General features: G+C 46.4%; 2 protein-coding genes across 4 annotated transcripts in view; one reads left to right on the forward strand and one right to left on the reverse strand.

The window, feature by feature from the left end:
- The window catches only part of Gucd1 (guanylyl cyclase domain containing 1), an 11,187-nt gene extending 8,948 nt beyond the window's left edge, over nucleotides 1-2,239 (reverse strand). The window contains exon 1 of one of the 3 annotated variants that reach the window (XM_031347647.1): nucleotides 2,126-2,239. Coding sequence is in view for 2 of the 3 variants with exons in the window: in XM_031347644.1 (XP_031203504.1) it covers nucleotides 1,578-1,620 (43 nt within the window). In the remaining variant the exon portion in view is untranslated. Of the gene's footprint in view, nucleotides 1-1,577; nucleotides 1,808-2,125 lie in introns of those variants that run through there. The other 2 variants (XM_031347644.1, XM_031347645.1) reach the window with 2 other exon arrangements.
- Snrpd3 (small nuclear ribonucleoprotein D3 polypeptide) lies at nucleotides 2,002-19,321 on the forward strand. Its single transcript, XM_031347648.1, has 4 exons — nucleotides 2,002-2,580; nucleotides 3,673-3,819; nucleotides 16,087-16,279; nucleotides 19,089-19,321. The coding sequence occupies exons 2-4, from the start codon at nucleotides 3,694-3,696 to the stop codon at nucleotides 19,148-19,150; spliced, it is 381 nt and encodes a 126-aa protein (XP_031203508.1). The 5' UTR covers nucleotides 2,002-2,580; nucleotides 3,673-3,693; the 3' UTR covers nucleotides 19,151-19,321.
- The last annotated feature ends 3,163 nt before the right edge of the window (nucleotides 19,322-22,484 follow it).

The raw sequence follows: 22,484 nt of genomic DNA on the forward strand, positions 1-22,484 counted from the left end.
GTCAGCCTGAGAATTCTGTCATGGGCAGGTAGGGCCAGGGCTGCATTTGCCTCCTCGCAACCCTTACACAGAGCTGACATGCATTCATTTAGGCTGTTGAAAAGGTTTTGTGTTAATTTTTTTTTTTTTAAAGCCCTACCCTTTGAAATACCTACTTGTCACTATGAGTGCCCATTAGTTCTAAGCCTCCAAGACCACAACCCTCTGATGGCGGCTGCTCCTTACTCTGTGGCCTGAGCTTTGCTTCTAATTAGTTGGGCTACTGGACAGTTGCTCCCCAGGGTCCTTCGAGACTCAGGTGTCTCTCCTCTGTCACTCAGCTTTAGAACCCCTAGATCCCGGGGCCTCTCACAAGGCAGACATCCCTGCTAAACTCTCCTGATCTTACTTAGCACAGGAAACACGCTTTCTGGGGCTAGGTGATAAGGGTCGAAGCAGCCTTCGTATTTGTCCTGATAACAGCTTTAGCAGTCAGAGCCCAAAACTGCTTCGGATATTGATGCCTGAAGCCAAGACGGTCCTCTACCTGAGAGCTAGGGTCTGCTTTGGAGAAAGCCCTGGCCTAGCTTCAGCTCTCTGGTTGTCACAAGAGAAAGAAGACAGTCAACTCTTCCTGGTACTTTAGCTCTCTCCGCCTGTCTGCTCACCTCAAAAGGTACAAGAAAACAGCAGTAGCCTACTCCACTGGGATTTATGAAAATTAATTCTATGCGATCTATAAACACTTTAGCACTGCATCTACCTCTTCGCGCCCTACACAAGTGAACCATTATCTGCTGGGGCTAAGAAAGGGCAATGATCTAGTCAAAGTTCACAGCCGCAGCTAACTGGAAGAGTAAATATGTAATTCCAGTACAGGTCCAAGCCCAGCTCCAGGTTACAACCAGAAGAAACCACTCCCTGAACGTGTGATGCCACTCTCCAACTGACACTCAAGGGTTTGGGCCCCATACCCTCAGATCCCTCCCCTGAGATGGCACCTCGCTGTTTACAGTTTATTAATATCAACTCTTGTGCCTTAAGCAGAGCTCCCCGATAACTTCCCGCTGTCCCCACTTCGTGAGTCGTGAGTAAGCAAAGGGGCTCGGGTTTCCTTGGGGCAGAGGCAACCAGTAAGCAAGTAACCAAAACAGTACCAAGACAAAAGCGCTGAGTTTGGGAAGCCAGAGTAAAAGCCCTTCCCCTTTGCTGGGTGCTCGCAGGCCATTCTTTCCCCCTCTTTCCCGGCCTCAGGCTTTCCACAGTTCTCTAGAGAACAGGATCACCCAACGTGCTTCAAGCAGGGCTATTCGTTTCTGGGCAAGGTTGTGCCTTTTTGCCCCTTGGACTTTTCCATTTGACGGCTCTCAGAACTCCCTTGGGCTTCAAGCCCCGGGAGACTCGGGAACAACCCTAAGTGGAGGACAGGCGATGAGAAGGAATACCCACCTAGCTAGGACCCACCAGAAGGTCCAGGCTGGGCTGAGGCCGCAGACGACCCAAGGTCGCGCGCCGGCCAGACCCTGCCTGGCTCTAAGGGCGGAGTCCCCCCCCTCTGTTCCCCCAGTGAAGGCAAGGCCCTTAAGAGAGGCACTGACCGGGCTCGAGCGGCTGCCCCGCTGCCTCTGCCTCCGTCCTCATGACCCGGGTGGCGCAGGGCGCCCATGGCCCCGGCCTGGAGCTGATCGCAGCTGCGACTTCGGCTGGGCAGCAAGCGCGGCCAGGGAGCGCAGAGATCCTCCGTCGCCGCCGCCACCGCGGTTCAGACCCGGGGAGGCGGTGGCTAGGCCGCCTCAAGCCACGCCTAATCCCTTCCAGGTCTGGGAGCTGGAACCCCGCCTCTTCCATAAGCCACGCCCTTCCACAAGCCACGCCCCTTCCCTTCCAGACCCCGCTGCCCGCAGGGCCTCCCCAGAAACGCTCCGGTGGCCCCGCCCCTCCTGAGCCCCGCCTCCAACCGAGCCCCGCCCCCAAAGCCCTCCGGGCAGCGACGTCGGCTCCCCCCCCCGCCCCCTACAAACTACCTAGCCCTCTTCCCGCCGCTAGGTCTGTTCTTTTGCAGCCTCAGATGTAAGCGCTGGCTCTCCGCCATGCCTCATCGAGACTCCAAGGAGTCCTTTCCCGACTCCTTTTAAGGTCTTCTTACCCAGACAAGGAAAACGATCGTTCCCAGTGCTCAGGGCGTCCCTTAACCTGACGGTGACCGGATCCAAAGCTTAAATCCTTAGTAGTCCAAGCCTCACTTCCTGTCTCCCCAGCGCTTTGGGCTCAAGCCCAGATCCCGCCCAATCCGTCACTACAGTACTCAGTAAGCATGGGTCACCATGTTCGTTTGTGGGCTGGAGGATTGATGTTTCCGGCCGTCCCCGGGCCCTCTCCAGTGCCGGAACTATAGTGCTAGAGCCCTGGTTTTCCCCAGCCGGCTAAGTGAGAGTAAAGGGCAAGTAGGCTTAAAGGAAAGGGAGGGGCCTGCGCAAGGCATTCTGGGAGCGCGTGGTGTTCGTGATACTCGGGCCCGTCGTTTCCTCGCCTCACGCCTTCTCCTTCTAACGTTTGTGCCGGAACCGAAAAAAAGAAAAAAGAAAAGCCTGCAGTTAGTTGGTGAGGAGAGGCGGCTAACGGGAGAAAGGAAGCCAGGGCTCCCCCAGAGGGTTAGGCGCTGGAAGGGAAGCTGCGGAGCTCAGCGGGGCTTAGCGGAGGGCGGGAAGCCAGGGCCTATCCAAATGGCATCTCGCAAGCCCTTGGAACAGTTAGTAATCTACGCCTAGTTGGCACGTTCGGTGCCTTTCCAGGTCACCGATTTTCGAAGTTCACGGACAGTCACTTCTTGCTACTTACCTCCTTCTGAATCATCATTTTCAAAGTCCCTTTCATCCCTACCTCCACTCTCATTCCTGCACTGGCTCTCTCCTGTTTTCCACGCGGCTGCCATAGTTTTAGCAGGTTGCTCTGCTATATATGTTCGATCCACTTTGTAGATGCTACTAATTTTTTTTTTTTTTGAGACTTTGGCTGTCATCCTGCAGTGTTTCCCTACCATTTACAGCACTAAACCCACACTCCTAAAGTTGAAGGCCGTGCTTCCTCACGGAGAGAGACTGTGTTGAGCATCCATCCTTACAGTCTTCTCATGATGCAAATAGGTGTTTGTGCTCTGTTCTTGAGTCCTTTCCTATCTCAGAATTTTAAAAGCCCTGTGCATAGTCTTTGTCTTCTAGTGAGACTTAAGTTGGAGGTTTATCCGTTTCCCTTCGTGGTGAGCATTTCCTGTTTATAGCACGGTAGCCTTGACAGTTTGGGGCTGCTTTTTGGTGGGGAGTCAAAAAGCTGAATTGAAAAACACAACCTCTTTTTCCTAGATTCCTCTGGGTTTAGGTCTATCTGTACTGTCAGGTACTGTAGCCTTTATCCAAATACTGTTGTTGAGTACTTGGACTATTACTGGTGGTGCGACTATAAAGGGTCATGTGGCTGGGGTGAGAAAGGCTGTACTCTCTGTCCCCGTTAGCTTTCTTTGTCCAGCTTACCCACCTTCCCTACTCTGCATGTTGTGCCAATTTGCCGTGGTGATTCCTTCAAGCCAAGAGCCAGACTCCTTCCACAGGAAATGCAGCTCTGCCATAATTTACAAAGCCTGTGGAATGCCAGTCCTTAAGCTCTGAAAGATAACCACTGTCTCTCTTTCACCTCTAGCCTAGGAAGAGTCCTGCCAAGATGTCTATTGGTGTGCCGATTAAAGTCTTGCACGAGGCTGAAGGCCACATAGTGACCTGTGAGACCAACACCGGGGAAGTATACCGAGGGAAGCTCATTGAAGCGGAGGACAACATGAACTGTCAGGTATCCTGCTTTGCACCCGGGGCTGTGAAGGAACTGTGGCCTCTCTCCTGAGGGATAAGAAGGTGGACTTGGAGGCCTTAATGAAGTTATTCTCGCCGCACAGTTATTAACTGAGTGCTTATGACCTGTCCTGCACTCTTACAGGCTCTGAGATTGCGTGTCAGTATAGACTTAGCCTTGAGGCAGAAAAGTCATTTGACAGCCTGTGGTAATGCATGTATATCCCAGCCCTTGGGAGGCTGAGGTAGATTCTCAGGCCAGTATGGGCTTTATAGCAAGACCACACTGCTTTTGGTGGGGAGTCAAAAAGCTGAATTGAAAGCACAGCCTCTTTTCCTAGGTTTCTCTGGGTTAGGTCTGTACTATCAGGTTGCCTTTAGCCAAATACAGTTGCTCAGTATTTTGTCTGTAAAACAACCAGTTATGTGTAACTTGTTCTGTCTCATCTCTTAGTCGGGTTCAGAACCAGTGTCTGCGTCCCAGCACACTTTACAATGTGCAGAATCTTGTGCTCGCATATTGTGTCCACTTACTTTTGTCTTGGAGGAAGTTTCATAAAACTACCAAAGTTTTGGCATTTGGTATTGGGTTTTTCCCCATTAAGAACTTGAGTTTTGGAATCAGACAATTCCCTGATTCCAAATTGAGTTGGGCCATAATTATAGGACCTTGGGTATTCTAGTCATTCGTTCTCCCTTCTATAAAGTGAGGATTTGGGGTGTTTTGGATCCTCTGTGCTGTAAATGCCAACACAGAATTAAATACACAAGAGACTTGTTGGGAAAATGGCATGAAGGATGCCAGTGACTGAGCGGGATTACATAAGTGTTTGGTTATTTTTCTTGTTACTGTGATTATATTCCTGACCAACTTAAGGAAGGGGGAATTTACTTTGATTCACAGTATGATGGTGCTGCCTGATGCAGCAGAAGTGGTGGACAGTGTGATAGTGCTGCCTGATGCAGTAGAAGTGGTGGACAGTGTGATGGTGCTGCCTGATGCAGTAGAAATGGTGGAAAGTGTGAAGATGCTGCCTGATGCAGAAGAAGTGGTGGACAGTGTGATGGTGCTGCCTGATGCAGAAGAAGTGGTGGACAGTGTGATGGTGCTGCCTGATGCAGTAGAAGTGGTGGACAGTGTGATGGTGCTGCCTGATGCAGTAGAAGTGGTGGACAGTGTGATGGTGCTGCCTGATGCAGTAGAAATGGTGGAAAGTGTGAAGATGCTGCCTGATGCAGAAGAAGTGGTGGACAGTGTGATGGTGCTGCCTGATGCAGAAGAAGTGGTGGACAGTGTGATGGTGCTGCCTGATGCAGTAGAAGTGGTGGACAGTGTGATGGTGCTGCCTGATGCAGTAGAAGTAGTGGACAGTGTGATGGTGCTGTCTGATGCAGTAGAAATGGTGGAAAGTGTGAAGATGCTGCCTGATGCAGAAGAAGTATTGGGTGGGGGCAAGAACTTAAGGAGGCTACTAGTCACATTGAATCTGCAGTCAGGAAGCAGAGCTGAGTACCTGGGCTTAGCCCAGTTTCTACTTTTCACCTCCACCTAATCTAGATAATCCCTCGCAGACATGCCTGTCCCTTGAGTAATTCTAAACCCATCGAGTCGATGATATTAGTCATCAAAGCAGGAGAGTATTCCATCCAGGGAAAGGAAGGCAGATGGAGCAAAAGGAGCCTCAGACTGCAGCATGATGCTGAGGAACTTTTGCTCAAGTAAGAGAAGTAACTGGAGCCAGAAATGGGCGGGCTCTGGTGTTTCTGCTGTGGTCAGTCCCTGACAGCCTGTGCAGAGGGCTGCCACAGCGTGAGTGCCTTGGCGGATCCTCCAGAGTGGCAGCTGGAGGATGCCTGCTGTCTGGTCCAGGTCTAGAGATGTTAGAGATGAGATGACTCGTGTGTTGGCAGCAGCCAGCTCAGGGCTTTGCTGTTGGAATGAATATATAACGTCTGTTGCTGTATCCCCAGTGAGAAAACAAAAGATTGGAGAGGTGCAATGCCTTGTTTAAGGTCACGCCTGTGGGTAAGGTAGCCTGACTGTTGCTTTTGTTGTTGTCGTTGTTGTTGTTGTTTTTGGTTTTTTCGAGACAGAGTTTCTCTGTGTAGTCCTGACTGTCCTGGAACTCACTCTGTAGACCAGGCTAGCCTTGAACTCAGAAATCCGCCTGCCTCCGCCTCCCAAGTGCTGGGATTAAAGGCGGTGTGCACCACCACCGCCCACTGACTATTACTTTTTAGGGTTTGTGTTATTTTCCTGTGGCTGCAATACTGTACCATTAGGACAGTTCCAGAAGGATGAATCTGTCTTGGCGAGGAGACATGGTAACAGCAGCAGGAAGTTGAGAGCTTACATTTTCAATAGAAAGCACGAGACATAGAGAGCAACCAGGAAGTGTCAGAGAGTACTCAAAGTCTATCCCCAGTGACATCCTTCAACAAGACTGCATCCCCTAGCTGCTGCCCCTCCACCCCAAAAAGCATCACCAACTGGGGGCCAAGTGTTCAGATCCCTGCAACTATGGAGGACACTTTTCTTTAAAGCACACACTTGTGCTGGTTAGGTTTTTGTCAATTTGACACAAGCTTAGAAAAGGGAACCTCAGTTGTGAAATACCTCCATCAGGTTATCCTCTAGGCAAGTCTCTGGGACTTTTTTTTTTTTTTTTTTTTTTTTTTTTGATTAGTGGTTCATTGGGAGGGCCCAGCCCATTACAGGATACAGGTTTTTTTCTGGGGGGTATAAGAAAGGTAGGTGAAGGCTAAGCATAGTGGTACAACATCTTTAATCCCAGCACTTGGGAAGCAGAGGCAGGACAGCCAGTGCTACATAGAGAGGTTGTCTCAAAACAAAACAGGGAGTGGTGGTAGACACTGATCTCTTGAGTTCAAGGTCAGCCTGCCCTACAAAGCAAATTCCAGGACAGCCAGGGCTGTTACCCAGAAAAACAAAAAAGTGTGTTGAGCATGAGCCTGGAGGGCAATCAGTAAGCAGCATTTCTCTGGAGTCTGCTTCAGTTCTTGCCAGCTTGAATCCTGCCTTGGCTTCCCTTAACGATGGATGGGCTGTGATCACGATGTATATGCCAAGTAAACTCTTTCCCCTTTCCCTTCACGTTACTTTTGGCTGGCATGTTTATTAGAACAATGGGAAGCAAACTAAAACAAGATTTAGCTTAGAGGTGGGCGGTGTACACGCGTGCATGCATGCCCTCCTTCCCCTCTGCTGGGAATGGAGCGAGTGCCTCCGGTGAAATAGGTTGAGCACTCTCCCACTGAACTATACCACTTGCCATTTGGGGTTGCTTTTGAGATGAGATCTCTGTAGATCCCAAGCTGGTCTTTAACGCTCAATCCTCCTGCCTCAGTGTCAGTTCTGGAATTTTAGGTAAGGGCTATCCCAGCCAGCTGTGAGGCCTTCTGGAGTCCCTGTACTGCTTGGTTTCCTTCCAAAGGAAGGTCCTGAGACATGGAGCTGACTTAGTGCTGTCAAGGTGCTGCCCTGTAGTGGTCTGCCTTTGTGAAGTGCCACTTTCATGGGTCCAGCCCTCTCAATTAGGATGGCTTTGTCTACTTTAGGGCATTTAGGTTTTTAGTAAAATGAAAGATTTCAGACAGTGACTATTTATTTGTTTATTATGCTGCTTTATGTTAAAAAAAAAACAAAAAACAAAAAACTTGCTGATTTTAAGGGCCTCAGACAGTCCAAACGTAATGTGTAGAAGTTTATTTGACATTCTCATCCTGAACTGAATAATCTGACTAGATGGTCAGAAGTATAGCCCACATGATCTTGGTATTACCAGGTTGCAAGTTAGAAAGTAGTATGTCTTGTGTGTGAGTTTTGTGTCTCCCTTAAAACTTCTGCTCCCTTCAAAATCAGTGATAAACTAACGGATGAATGCTCGTTTTGATTTACTTGTAGAGTCTAAACACTTGTGTCTCTCTGGAACTGTGATGGCTCCTGCAGGTTCCCCTGCTATCTCCTTTCTTGGACATCCTCCAAATACCTTCCCTGCATAACACTTTCTTATAAACTTGGGGCAGTGCCAGGCATGGTAGTATACATAATCCCAGCACTTGGGAAAGCTGAGGCAGAAGAACCATCACACAAATTTAAGACAAGCCTGGACTTTGTGGTACCTTGCCTCCAAAAAAAAGATGGAGAGACAGAAGATTTGGGGACATGAGAGGGTTCCATTATAACCACTTCTTTCCCGTGAATATTGACTCAGATAGACTTCTTTACCTGTGTCACCTGCATATGTTTAGAGATGGCTTAGAAAAATTATGTAGTGGAACTTTTTTTGCAGTGCTGGGAATAGAATCCAGCAAGTACTCCCTCTACTCAGCTATGCCCCATCTCTTTATATGGGATCTTCACAGTAGGAAATGTGCCATGGTGCCATAAAGCTTGATTAGAAAGCCAGGCAGCTAGTACTTGACTGAAAACCTGAACTCCTGTGCATCAAATAAAGGTACATTCAGGTGTGAAGCCAGGCAGAAGGAAATCATTTTGAGATACATGAGGTACAGGTTTCTCTGGCATTCAGATACAGGAGATCCTATTAAGTGATGTTCTTAGATGCTAGAGAGATGGCTCAGAAGTTGGGAACACTGGCTTCTCTCTAAGAAGACCTAGGTTCATTTGTCAGCACCCACATGGCAGGCAGCTCATAGCCACCTGTAACTCCAGTTCCAGGGAATCCGATGTCCTCTTCTGGCCTCTGAGGGCACCTGCACACTTGTGATACACATGCATACATAGGGTTTGTCGTCGTAACTGTAATGATCTCACCAGTCTCTTTCCCATCTTTGGAATGGATGACTTAGAATTAGAGGCTCCGCAAATGGAGCAGTCCTTGTTTTTAGCTCTGTCTAGGTAAACATAGCCTGAAGCATTTGCCTTAGTAGTTATCAGAGAAAAAAACTAAGGTTCTCTTCAAAATCAGATGAAAAGATGTAAGCACGGCCTTCCCACCCTCGCCCATGCTCCTGAAATGACAGCTCCCTCTCAGAGCCTGAGTTACCTGTGAGTAATTGCCCAGGCCACAAGCTTTGGCTTGGTCCTGCTAGCTCAAACAAATTATCTAGTTTATTCCATTCTAAGTCCTGCCTCATGGGTAGTTACCTCTCCTCAGGTTCACGTGGCCTTCTCCATCAACATCAGCGTTCGGAGCGAATCTCTTCTGCGCTTGACCTCACCTGACTATCCCAGAATCCCTTCTTTCTCTGCAGTTCCCACCTCCTATTTCCTGCCTCAGCTCATTGGCCAGTCAGCTTTTTATTCACAAGTGGTGCTTTCATACAGAAAACATGAGATTCTCTCTACAAGAGATTTCTTAGGAAATCTTAAGTCAGATGTTTAATAAATATTAAAAGCAAGAACGAGATGGGAATATGGTTTAGTGATACTACTTAGCATACCTAGGACCCTGGAGTCGGTTCATGATACCACACACACAAGGTTTTAAAGATGTTTTAAAGTGGGGCTGGTAAGATGGCTCAGTGGGTAAGAGCACCTGCTGCTTTTCCGAAGGTCCTGAATTCAATTCCCAGCAACCACATAGTGGCTCACAACCACCCATAATGAGATCTGATGCCCTCTTCTAGTGCGTCTGAAGACAGCTACAGTGTACTTATGTATAATAATAAATAAATCTTAAAAAAGAGAGAGAGAGAAGAAAAAGATGTTTTAAAGCTAGGTTGGTGAGATGGCTCAGTGGGTAAAGGAACTTACCAACAAACCTGACATTCAACCCCCTGAGCCCACACTGCGAAGGGAGAGAACTGATTCTGACCACCACATGCTTACCTATGGCACGCATGCGTGGGTCCACACATATACATATAAGTAATTTTTAAAAAGAGAAAAATAAAAACTTTTGAAAGTTTTAAGAGGACATTTTGAGCCTCTTGAAGTCTGGCCCGCTGAAAGAGCTTGAAGAACTGCTGAGTCGTCTCTCCGGCCCGGCTTTTGATAGTTTCCTAGGCTTGCGGTAGGGGTAGTTGTTTTCCTTCATCTCTCAAACCAAAGACTGTTCTTAAATGCATTGACTCCTATCTCTCCCTCCCAGAGGTATTGTCATCATGTGTGTGCCATTGTGACCAGCTTCTTAATTTTTACTGTGTGATTCATTCTAGACCATATTCCAAGATGCTAATACCAAGGATATTGTATAATCCTTTATGATGGGAGGTTACTGAATTATCTATATGTAATTTACATGTCAGTATGCCCTTATTGATAATTATATGTCAGTTATTGCTTACAGATCACACTAATAATCCAACTTTGAAAACAGAGTTGAGGGCTGGAGAGATGGCTCAGCACTGACTGTTCTTCCAGAAGTCCTGAGTTCAGTTCCCAGCAAACACATGGTAGCTCACAACCATCTGTAATGTGATCTAGTTCCCTCTTCTGGTGTGTCTGAAGGCAGCTACAGTGTAGTGTGTTCATATACATTAAATAAATTATATTTAAAAAGAAAGAAAGAAAGAAAGAAAACAGAGTTGATAGTGCTGTTGAAGAGGTCTTAGCTGGGCGGCCAGTTAGTGTGTTCTTCCTGGAAAAGACTTAGTCAGTCTTTTGATACAGTAATGTTGCCTCATGTTAGACAGTTGTGTTGTTGTGTAGCCCTTTCAGTGTTGTTTTTAATAAGGAATAAGGAAAACTCTGAGGGCCAGTATTTCTGTTCGTAGAGCTAAATGAGTTATAATTAAATTCCCAATGTAACAGACTTTGAATTTAACATTTCTAGATCCATGTGGCTGTTAATTTCTCATAATAGTATTTTTTTTAAGATTTATTTATTTTATGTATATGAGTACACTATAGCTGTCTTCAGATACCCCAGAAAGAGGGCATTGGATCCCCATTATGGATGACTGTTAGCCACCATGTGGTTGCTGGGAATTGAATTCAGGACCTCTAGAAGAAGCAGTCAGTGCTCTTAACCACTGAGCCATCTCTCCAGCCCTATGGCTGTTAATTTCTTTCCAGTGACAACTTAACATTAAAGTATAATACTTTTCCAAAGTTGATGGAGCAACTAAGGTTCTAAAAATCAAATTTTGCTTATGTTTATTTAAAAACAAATATCAGCATGTTCTACAGCAACAGCCTTCTGAGTTACACAGGCTGGTGGAGAACTTGCCAAGCACGAGTGGAGCCCTAGGTTTGATCCCTTAACCACATAAAGCCAGCCACGAGTCAGATAACTGCTGGGTTGGAAAAGCTGTTGCTGTAGAGCTGGATAGAAATTAACAGAAGGAGTTTGAGGCCACCCTCGACATCATAGAGAGGCTCTTTCTAGTTTTGAAAGCAATAAGAAAGTGATGAGCATGTATGCCAGTAAATATAATTTAAGGAGAGTAACAGTCAAGTGTATTTCACCATACATTGAGAGATAAAATTCTCAGTGATTTGTGTGGGAGAGAGTGGCAGAGTCGATGGTTCTACAGAAATTAAAATGATAACTTTGGGAACTACAAGGGCACTGTTTGACCTATCTGCTTGGCTGTTACCAAGCCCTCTGTAGATAGATGATCTGCATGAAATTGAGTGTTATCTTACAAAAATTATAGCCTACAAGAAACTTACCCAGGATTGGGTTGCTTAGAAAAAGCAAAACACTGTGGTAACTAACACCAGCAAAGTTTTCAATTTCTCAGTGCAATGTTATTTTTAAGACAAGAGTTTCACTGTGCAGCCCTATCCAGCCTGAAACTTGAGGCCATCCTGCCTCAGCTCCCCAGTCACTGGGACTGTAAGCAAGGAGCACCTTTGCCTGGCTGTGTGATTAAATAAATTTCTGTAGATAACCTAAGCTCTTTAGCTTGGGGGGGTGGGGGGGTGGAAATGGTGTTCAGGCTATAGGAACTATTTTCAGATGAGTTATGTTCTTTGTACTGTTAACATTTTTGTGTGTTTCCTAAGAACTAAGATGAATAGGTGAAATCATTTGATAGTGGTGTAACATCATTGGCAATTAATGAATATCCTCTGTGTGTGTGTGTGTGTGTGTGTAAAATTATCTTCAAGTGTGTGTACAGTTTTAGCATGTTGACAATCCTGCCCATAGAGAAGGAAAAACCACTTCTGCGCCTCCCACCAGGGATCCCTTCTGACTCGGAATGTGAGAGTTGACCCATGTGCCAAGAAAGAAGGCATTTGTGCAGTGCTAGCCAGTTGAGTGTACCCTGTGCAGCTCAGCTCTGATGCTTCAAAGAGAAAGTGTCAGGTATCTCTGGTTGAGGGCTTAGCCCTCAAGACTGTCCCCTTTTAGATACCAATGAAAGCCCCAGTTTATTTTAAGCTGTGCACTGTCTGAGTAGGCATAAGTCTGTGTCCCTGTGTCCCCTCCTTAGAGTTTGTTCAGCCTTTGTTTAACCAGCTCACAGAATTCAGGGAAGTACATTTACAGGTGTTTGTAGAGACTAGTACTGAGGATAGAGATGTGTCTAGCAAGGCCTGGAGACTCAGTTTCCATGCTTCCTCATGACACACCACCCTCCAGGAACTTCCACATGTTCAGCTATCTGGAACTTCTCTAAAGCATGTTTTATGGAAACTTAATTGAATAGATAGGACTGAAATATAGATAATCATGTAAAAAAAAAGTGATTTGAAAAGAGAACAGCTGTATGATCTCATGCTACCAGGCTAAGTGGGCAGACGGGGCTTCTGTTTCCCTAGTACTAGGGATGGAGCCCAGGGCCTTGCACATGGCATGTGGGTGTCTGCCACGGAACTGTATCCCAGCCCAGCATTACTCTTTCTAAGTGAAGGGCATGGAAATTTACTTACAGACAACTCCAGAACAGAAACCAACCAAGGGAAGTTTTTCCGACCAACCAAGGGAAGAAAAATTTTAGCTTTTGTGGACTGTCTTAAAAAGGCATACACCTGGGCTGGAGAGATAGCTCAGCGGTTAGGAACACCGACTGCTCTTCAGAAGGTCGTGAGTTCAAATCCCAGCAACCACATGGTCGCTGAGCTGCACAAGGGTGCCACATGGTGGCTCACAAACATCTGTAAGAGAGATATGACTTCCTCTTCTGGAGGGTCTGAAGACAGCTACATTGTATACATATAATAAATAAATGAAATCTTTAAAAAAAAAAAAAAAGGCATACACCTTTATTCCCAGCAGTCAGATCTCTGAGTTCAGCCAGGTCTACATGGAGAAACTGGCCTCAAAACAAAACCACAAAGAATTACGAGGTCAGACCCAAGGACAAAATACCATATTCTACACTCCGGCATTGCTTCCCTCCCAGCATCGTGCTCTGCTCCACCCTGACCCATAGATGCCATTTCAGTTGATGTCTAGTCTGTGTTGCTCATTGTGGCTGGCTATTTAGGAAAACCAAAAAACATGACTTTCAGTAAAACCTAAGTGCTTGAGGCTGGAGAGATGGCTCAGCAGTTAAGAGTACTTGCTGCTTTTCCAGAGGTCCAGTGTTGGGTTCCTAGCACTGAGGGGATCTTAACCTCACCGTCTCCAGCTTCTGCAATCACATACACTACACTTACATAAATCTTTAAATATTTTTTAATGTAATTAAGGTAAACATATTGCTTAAGAGATGATGCTTTTGGCTTTATGGTGCAAACACCAGGCCTTCCAGGGATGCATTAGAACAATAACAGTTTGGTGCTGGAATATTTGTCAAGTGACATTGAGAACCCATCATAGGACATTGGTAGAAGCACCTAGTTAGGTCTTGTTGGATCTGTATGACAGCCTTGTGGAGATTTTCAAGGCACAGTGGAGAGATGCTGAGAGGGGAGAGAGATGAGGCTTAATACATCTCAAAAATAGACATCATAAGTCAGATTAGACATTACTGGGTTTGTTATATCTTAGGTAGTTGAGACACCATTTAGATATACTTTGCCTTGTTTAATTTTGTCTTTTATTTATTTTATGTGTATGAGTACACTGTAGCTGTACAGATGGCCGTGAGCTATCATGTGTGGCTGCTTGGAATTGAATCAGGACCTCTGCTGGCTCTGCTTGCTCCAGCGTAATTCACTGTAACTGTTTTCAGACACACCAGAAGAGGGCGTCAGATCTCATTATGGGTGATTGTGAGCCACCATGTGGTTGCTGGGATCCAAACTCAGGATCTTCAGAAGAGGAGTCAGTGCTCTTACCCGCTGAGCCATCTTGCCAGCCCCAATTTTGTCTTTTAATAGCTCCAGGAAAGTGGTTTGTTCCACTTCAGGGTAAGGAGTAGTACAGAGCCAGATAGACCTGGGTTTGAACTTACAAAACATGTGAAGGCAGTGTGGCTTTGTGCAGGAGGACAGAGTGAGTAAAGTCAGGGACTTTCAGGAACAGATCTGCCTCTGACAGGTTGTGTCTCCTGTAGGGTTTCAGAGTCTAAAGTCAGCCATTTGGGGCAGTGCCTGCTGTCTATATGTGTGCTCAGGAAACACTGGCGGTTGTTAGATTGTGTTTCCTGTAGTAGGGAACTGGGACTCAAAAAATTCTCAAGATGTGTTCACGGTTAAACCTGGAAGGTGGCAAACCAAGGTCTCACTGGAGGTCCTCAAGCCACTTCAGTGTCTTCCACAGAATCACAAATATGCGTGGAATTGAGGAGTTGGGTGGGATCTGGGTTTTTCAGTTGGGTAAACTAACCCATAACTACTTATTTGTGGTAGCAGAGGTTCTGGTACTTGTCCAGGGAACTGGCAAGGACTTAGAAACTGACATTTATAGGATCTAATGGTAGGAAGCCTGCAACAGGCTGGTGGGAAACAGGGACCCTCTTGTCCTTGAATGTAGAACAAGAACGGTGGTTTGCAATCCCAGAAACCATTCCCGTTGCTCAGATACAGTAGGGACAGCCTCAGAGCTTTGATGGATTTTGGTTTTGGTTTTTACATTGATGTTCAACCAGTAACCACCTGGCCCTTCAGAAGGAGCAAAGCAGTGTAAGGCAGCGGCGGCATGGAAGCCGGTTGTGGGAGACAGTGCCCCTGAAGATGCCCTTTAAGCAGATTGATCCAGTCTTAGAAAGATAGCTGTTTTCTCTCATTTGTGGTTCCTAGATTTTATACTCACATAAAATTATGTATGTATGTAGAAAATGAAAGTAGAAGTAGAGTTGTTGGAGGTAAGGGGCTAAGTAAGAGTGGGGAGAAGAGGCAAGAAAAGAAAGGGGAGGGGAAGCAGGTAGGGAAATATATATCCAATGTACAGTAACAATTTTATAAGAAGCCGGCAGTGGTGGTACACACCTTTGATTCCAGCACTTGGGAGGCAGAGGCAGGCAGATTTCTGAGTTCAAGACCATCCTGATCTACAGAGTGAATTCCAGTACAACCAGGGCTACACAGAGAAACCCTGTTTCAAAAAACCAAAAAAAAAAAAATTATAAGAAAGAAATCTGGGAGCTGGCACATCTTTTATGCATGGTTCACCCACTCAAGATAAAGTAGTCCTTTCTGCCCACAGGAAAGCAATTAAGCAGTTGTGGTAAAAATGGCACATAGTGGATTTGGTGCTGGCAGGTTTGTCATTCCCGTTCCTTGTAGGTCTCCTGACTGTACGCAGATTCCTCCTTCCCTTCATCCTGTACTTACTCATGTTGGCACATTTGCCCTCCCAAAATACTGCTTTAGCCCTGTTAGGCATTTCTTATCCACAAACTTGAGTGGTCTGCCGGCTCCCTGAAGTGTCTGTCCTCGGTACTGTCCAGATGTGCTGCGTCGGTCCAGTCTTGCTCTCCTTGTGCAGCCTGGGAGCAGGCACTGCCATGTCTGCTTCTCAGTTCCTAGTCTAGTCACCTTCCTAATGTATGCTGAGTCAGAGCTATGTCTGGTGTAGATGTATGACCCTGAAGGTGCCTTTCCAGCTGGAGTGCCAGCAGATCCATGAGGCTACACTTTAGACATGGTGTAAGAAAGGCTTTACCTGTCAATCACAGCCCCGCCCAGGCAGATGCAGGCTGGGGCTTTGCATCTGAGCTCAGAGTTGCTGCATGTCAGTGGTCTGATGTGGGTTTTATTTGATCGTAATCTGTAAAAAATGGGAGAACTCATACTTCTGTCTGCCGTTTCTGTGAAGTGTCCAGTCCTTGGTGCAAGCAGAAAATGCCAGCCATTTTTCGGGTAGTTCACCTGCATTGTCTGCTTCTTTTCTTTATGCTGGGGCCAGGCTTCTGTGTTTCTAAGCTTACTCCAGTTAAGGCTCTCGGGCTTTGTGTGCTCTGATGCTTTGACCTTACAAATAAACTGTTGATTCCCTTCCAGATGTCCAACATCACAGTCACATACAGAGATGGCCGAGTGGCACAGCTGGAACAGGTATACATACGTGGCAGCAAGATCCGGTTTCTGATTTTGCCTGACATGCTGAAAAATGCACCCATGTTAAAGAGCATGAAAAATAAAAACCAAGGCTCAGGGGCTGGCCGAGGAAAAGCTGCTATCCTGAAGGCCCAAGGTAGGAACCCTTAGCTGGCATTAGAACTACTACTTACTTAACTTGGTTCTTTTAGGGAAGAGCCCTGTTGTTGCATGGGGACGGGTGAATCTGACTGCACCGCTCTCCACACTCTCCACACTTGATCCTATCACAGAGTTTAGTGTAATATCCAAAATCTCAAGCAAGCTGTGATGGCTCACACCTATAATCCCAGCACTTAAGAGGCTGAGACAGAAAGAATACAGAGAATTGGAGGCCAGCCTGAGCTACATATACATAGCAAGACCTTGAAGGGACAAACATAGAGAACCTTGCCTAAGTCATACAGTCTATAGTGAAGGTCCCTCCTTTTCAGAAATTCTATCCAAAAAGACTGGGCAACTTGCTCTGGTCTAGTGAGGATACTGATTAATGCCTGAAAATGTTTGGTAGTATTCCCAGAACTATGTGTGACACACAAAACACACACACAAGAATTTTTTTTTTCCCTATTCACCCAAGACAGAAAGGGTAACAAGCAAAAACAAAGTCACACTCAAGTCTGTCTTGATAAACCAATGAGCTGAGCTGTTAGGGGTTGCTCAGGAGCATGGTGGCTCTTGTGGCTTCACTAGAGCCCATCAGTTGGCCATCCACTTGCTCTGTACTTATCACCTCCCAAGGCTGCAGCTGGGGCAGGACTGGGAGGGCAGGAGAGTGTGTCAGGAAGAGTGAGCGGCTGGCATCTGAGGTGAGGGTCTGCTCAGCCTTACCACGGTGCTGTGAGCTCATGGTGCTGTCTTCTAGGCCCACCATGTGTTCCACACAGACTTGAGCCTCCCTAGCCCAGGCTGGAACAACCTTGACCTTCTAGAGCTTTGGTCTTTATCTCTTGAGGGCTTGTGCTGACCCACCCGGTTTATGGGTGAGCACAGGGTCTCAACCAGCAGGCACTCTCAGTAGCACCATCTTGCTTATTTTTGTTTATTCTCTAACTGTCAGTTAGCTTATTTGAGGGGTAGGGGCAGATGTGGAGATCAGAGGACAACTTGTCAGTCCTCTCCCCCATGGGATGTCTGGGGATTGAGCATAGGTTAGCAGGATTGGCAACAGGCTCCTTTACTTGCTGAACCACCTTGCCACCCCTTGTTTCACATTTTCTTTCCTTCCTTTTGTTTTTTTAAATATTTTTAAGAGATTTTGTTTGTTTATTTGTTTGTTTGTTTTTCAAGACAGGGTTTCTCTGTGTAATCCTGGCTGTCCTGGAACTCACTCTGTAGACCAGGCTGGCCTCAAACTCAGAAATTCACCTGCCTCTGCCTTCCAAGCACTGGGATTAAAGGCGTGTGCCACCGCTGCATGGCTTAAGATTTTATTTATATGAGTACACTGTCACTGTCTTCAGACACACCAGAAGAGGGCATCAGATCCAATTGAACTTGACAGTAAATCCCTCCTTTGACACATGTCAGCAGTTATGACCACACTGTCCCCCAGAGACTTCTTAGCTGCTCTTGGAGGCCCAATTATGGCTTGCATTTAAGGCCCTGAAAAGTTCTGCCACATTGTTAGGCACAAAAGCATAGTCCTAAGCAACAGCATTTGTGTTGGAAAAAAGATCTGATGGTGTAAAAGGTGCTGGGCCCTCCATCATTATCTTCAGCAGCATATAGTAGTGCTTTATATGGGAAGTAGGTTCTGTGCTTAAAGATAAAATAGTTGAGGTAGGGGGAAAGTTGGTTGGTTGGTTTTGTCTTAAGACTTCTAAAAAAAGCTGATAAAATCTTCAGACAGTGATGGCTTGGTGTTAAAGGTGGTTGTCACACAAGCCTGACAGAAGTTGTCCTCTGACCTCTACATGCACACAACATACACACACGCACATGCACACACACAAATAAATAAATAAATAAAATGCTAAAAAGAGAAAATGTTCCCTTTGCCTCGGAGAGGTCTGCTCTTGCTGTGATAGTGAGGCTAGCTGTCCATCTTCACCAGTCGCATTGCTGTACACTTCAGGCAGTGAGTTGGCCCAGACCCACTGACCGAGCCCTGAGCCATCTGTGCCTTTCCCAACCCCTGGCTCCCGTCCCTATCAGCGAGTGTGTAGATTCCCATCCGTCTCTGAAAGGACAGAGAAGAATGAGATGTGTTTTGTCAGTCCACAGAATTTCCCAAGTGTCCCATAGAGCTTCTAGCCTCCTAGATACGTTGGGGTCACGGAGTGGAAGTCTTGTGCATCTTTATGGGTAGTGTTACCTTGTTTTTGTAATTAAGCATCTCTTTCATGCACAAAAACTCAAAAGAATAACACCCAGAATAGTACCACGATTAACAGATGCTCAGTGGGTAACAGGCTTATCACACTGTGTGGACCTGAGTTCAGTCTATGTGGTAGTCTTGCTTGTGATCCTACTGCTGACAAGACCAAGACAGATTCCTGGGCTTCCTAGCCAGCCAGTCTAGCCTACTTGGCAAAGTCCAGGCCAGTGACAGACCTTATCTAAGGAGACAAAGTAGTGATGGTACATGAGGAACAATGTTTGAGGTTATCTTATGTCCTGTATATGTTCACACACACGCATGGCCCTTCCTCTTAACCACACAAACTGAATTGAATACCTCTGTAATGGCGCATCTGTGATAGCTCATTCTGTCGTTTCTGTGGTATTCAGACTACTGTGCTGTCAGCACTACCTCCCGCCATGACACCAGGTATCAGTGCCAGCTTCCACTCCGCTTCCTCCTCACCACACGACAGTATGATTCGGAAAGGTTGGTCCAGGCGGCCTTTCAGCTCCCTTCCAAGCCAATCCCCAGCCTCACCGACCTCTCTTCTTTGTTTCAGTGGCTGCAAGAGGAAGAGGACGTGGAATGGGGCGTGGAAACATCTTCCAGAAGCGAAGATAATAGTCTCCATTGAAGAGGACTTTGTCCTTTCTTCTCTTAGGTTATTGGAGGGTTGTTTTTTTTGGGGGGGGGGGGGTGGTTACATGTGCATATGTCCCAGGTTTTCTTTTGATATTTCTTTGTTTCAGAGAAACTGTTAAGCTAAATAAAATTTGGTTGTTTTGTGGTTTGTGTGAGGCTTTTTGTTTTGTTTGTTTTTAAAGACTAAGAACTGTGTGTTCATTTTGTAGTTTGCTTTGGCAGCAGGTTAGAATCTGACACCTCTCGACATGTGCTGGGGACATGCCAGTACTTTTCAAATAGCAGTTAGTGATAAAGAGTTCAAGCACTTTTCAGGCCAGTTTCTAGTTGAGCAAAGAAAATCCTAGCTCAGAGAAGAACCCTGTGTTACCTTTGACACGTACACTCAGTGTGGCACCTTCCCAGGTAACCTTTGTTAAACACCAGGCAACCTGACCTGTGAAGATGGCTGACTCGTGCTCTGATCAGTCATACAGTAATCCTAGTGTCTCAGCATTGACAGCTCCTGAGGAGCCCCTGTCTGCAGCTACTCAGCCGGCTCCACACAGTGCTGGCAGCATCCCTGCATTGATTAGCACACTTAATTTTTTTAAGGTTTATTTTATTATGTATACAGCATTCTGCCTGCACACCAGAAGAGGGCACCATCATAGGCTGTTGGGAGCCACCGTGTAGTTGCTGAGAATTGAACTCAGGACCTCTGGAAGAGCAAACAGTACTCTGAGCCCATCTCTCCAGCCCCTAGCACACTAATTATTATCAAAGGGAGGATAAGAGGTACAGAGTGAGTGTTTGACATAAGCACAAATTGGGAAAACAGCCTGAATCATTCAACTCTTGGGAAGAAAGTGTTCATCCTGGGATGCGCTGTGGCCGAACAAGGAGAGGGGTCAGTTACGCACTGAGTGCTCTGTTGGCATATGCTCCTAACCTCTGAGCCATCTCTCCAGCCCTCTGGTTTTTTTCTTGCACTTGGAGTGCTCTGGTGATGGCCTTGGCCTAATGGAGTCCTTGGGGTTTGTTTATGGCTTTGGTTGTACACCTTCACTACAGCTGTAACAAGCCACTTTACAGAGCTTTCCTTTTCATTCAGTTTCACACCAGATTTAATGGGTTCATTTATTCCGTTGCCTTCGCCAAGTTGACATGTGTTGTCTCAGGGTTGTGTACAAGCATGAGCCTGCAGCATGACCCATCAAATTCCACCCAGTAAGCCATGATGAGCATAGTCACTAGCTGTTTATGTGGGGGAGATGTTAGCATCCTTACCCTCCCACAACAATGCCTTCTACCCTCAGCCGTGGCTGTGGGCTGCCAGGGCAGGGGCGGTTGACACAGATTCTCTTTACATAGACCTACTTGCTGTGTAAACCAAGAAGAAGCCTCAATCTCAGAGATGCACTTGCATGGGCTTCCTGGGTGCTGTGACTTAAAGGCGCGTGCCACTATGCTCAGCTAGAAGCCAAAGCTCGAATTCACCCCAGCCTCTGCCTCCGTAGAACGCCATGCAGAAGGGACAAAGTGTGTCTTCATGTCTAACAGGATCATCCCTAGTATGTGTTAGAAACCCATTTCTTTCAAGCTAGGCATGGTGATACATACTGTAACCCCAGCACTCAGGTAGAGGCAAGTGGATCTCTGAGCTCAGGGCTTGATACTTAACGAATCCCAGGCTAGCCTGGGTTAGACACCTTTCTAACCCACATATACTGTGGGGGTTTTATTATGATGATTATTATTCACTTAGTCATTGTTGAGGATGCCTGCCAGCACATAGGGCACACATGGAAGTCAGAAGACAACTTTTGGGAGTCTCTTCCCATCTTAGGAATCAAACTTAGGTTGTCAGGGCTTACAGCAATTCTGCCCTCCCCTCCCCCCACACCCCCTCCAGCTTTCAGCTCATCACTTAACTCTTTTCAAATGTGTCTATGCTTAGCCTTTGCTGTCCCGGTTTTATGCACTCTCTTGGATCCCTTCTCCTGGCTATTGTTTGTATTCCCTATCACCTGGCTTCCTGATTGTAATTCTGCCACTGCCATCCATATTGGTTGTTAGATCACAACTGGTTAAATTATTACTAGGGAGCCATGGAGTGGATTGCTTGCTGAAGAACGTTCCCCGGGAGTAAGTCCATGTGTGCCGGCACCTGCCTGTATCTTGCCTTTATCTTGGCTTTAGTTCCAGTGTATCCCTCAGCTCAAAGACCTTGAGAGGGCTGCTATCAGTTCTTTATCTGTCCAGTCTGAACTGGTTTGCCCTGCTGGTGTCATCCCAAGTTCTTGCCATCCCCTTCCTCAGCTTAACTCCTGCTTTCTGTGCAGGTTCTTTCTCTTGGTTTATTTTATTTCTTTGATTAATACATGGTTATATGACAAGTGATTTCCTGAGACTGCCTGTCTGAATTCTAAATTAGAACCTGTTCTCCATCCTGTTGAATGATTCTGTTCCTGGGGAGACAGGAACAGACAAGTACTCATCCCAGATAGCAAAACAATGACAGACCCAAGTACAGATATTACCAGAATCCAACTTGCTGAACCAATAAATGTTACTAGTGTTATTTATAAGAATATGGGTGGAGGGTTACTTGCAGGAGCAGAAAATGATAGGTGTACCACCAAAACTTACCCCAGCATGGGTGAAGACGTACCTGAAAACCTAGTGTCCACCATGACCTGCAGGAGTTATCCGGCCTATGCTTTATAAAGAGATTCCACCCTGTGGACCAGAAAGCAAGGACTGAGCCTTCCTGGAGCCTGCCTTCATGAAGAATCAAAGCTAAGAAATAGAAGCCTAGCCAGGCAGTGGTGGCACACACCTTTAATCCCAGCACTTGGGAGGCAGAGGCAGGCAGATTTCTGAGTTCGAGGCTAGCCTGGTCTACAGAGTGAGTTCCAGGATAGCCAGGACTACACAGAGAAACTCTGTCTCGAAAAACACAGAGAGGGAGGGAGGGAGGGAGGGAGAAAGAGAGAGAGAGAGAGAGAGAGAGAGAGAGAGAGAGAGAGAGAGAGAGAGAGAGAAATAGAAGCCTGGAGAACTCAGGGTGGTAGGGTGGTGTTGAGTATTGAGCAGAATATGAATATGGATCCGCACATGATTGAGAAAACAGGCTACAATAAGCAGGGAAGCCTGCTATAGAGATCCTGGATGCTGTCTGATGACATTCTGAGCTTTGGAGTTTTAACATTCTTTGCTGTAGAGTTGTTGAAGGTTCAGGGTCTAGCAATACATTCTGGAAAGTTTAACCTGATAACCACAGGATTATTAGGACAGACACAGAAGTGGGTGACAGGTAGCTATAAAGCAG

Source organism: Mastomys coucha, unplaced genomic scaffold (assembly GCF_008632895.1).
Source record: "Mastomys coucha isolate ucsf_1 unplaced genomic scaffold, UCSF_Mcou_1 pScaffold3, whole genome shotgun sequence".
In the NCBI taxonomy this organism is placed as follows: domain Eukaryota; kingdom Metazoa; phylum Chordata; class Mammalia; order Rodentia; family Muridae; genus Mastomys; species Mastomys coucha.

Excerpts from the sequence above, each read along its gene's own strand:
- Snrpd3 (XM_031347648.1), top strand. The coding sequence starts at position 3,694 with ATGTCTATTGGTGTGCCGATTAAAGTCTTGCACGAGGCTGAAGGCCAC. Across the intron at positions 3,820-16,086 it reads AGGACAACATGAACTGTCAG|ATGTCCAACATCACAGTCAC; the intron begins GTATCCTGCTTT and ends ATTCCCTTCCAG. Across the intron at positions 16,280-19,088 it reads TGCTATCCTGAAGGCCCAAG|TGGCTGCAAGAGGAAGAGGA; the intron begins GTAGGAACCCTT and ends TCTTTGTTTCAG.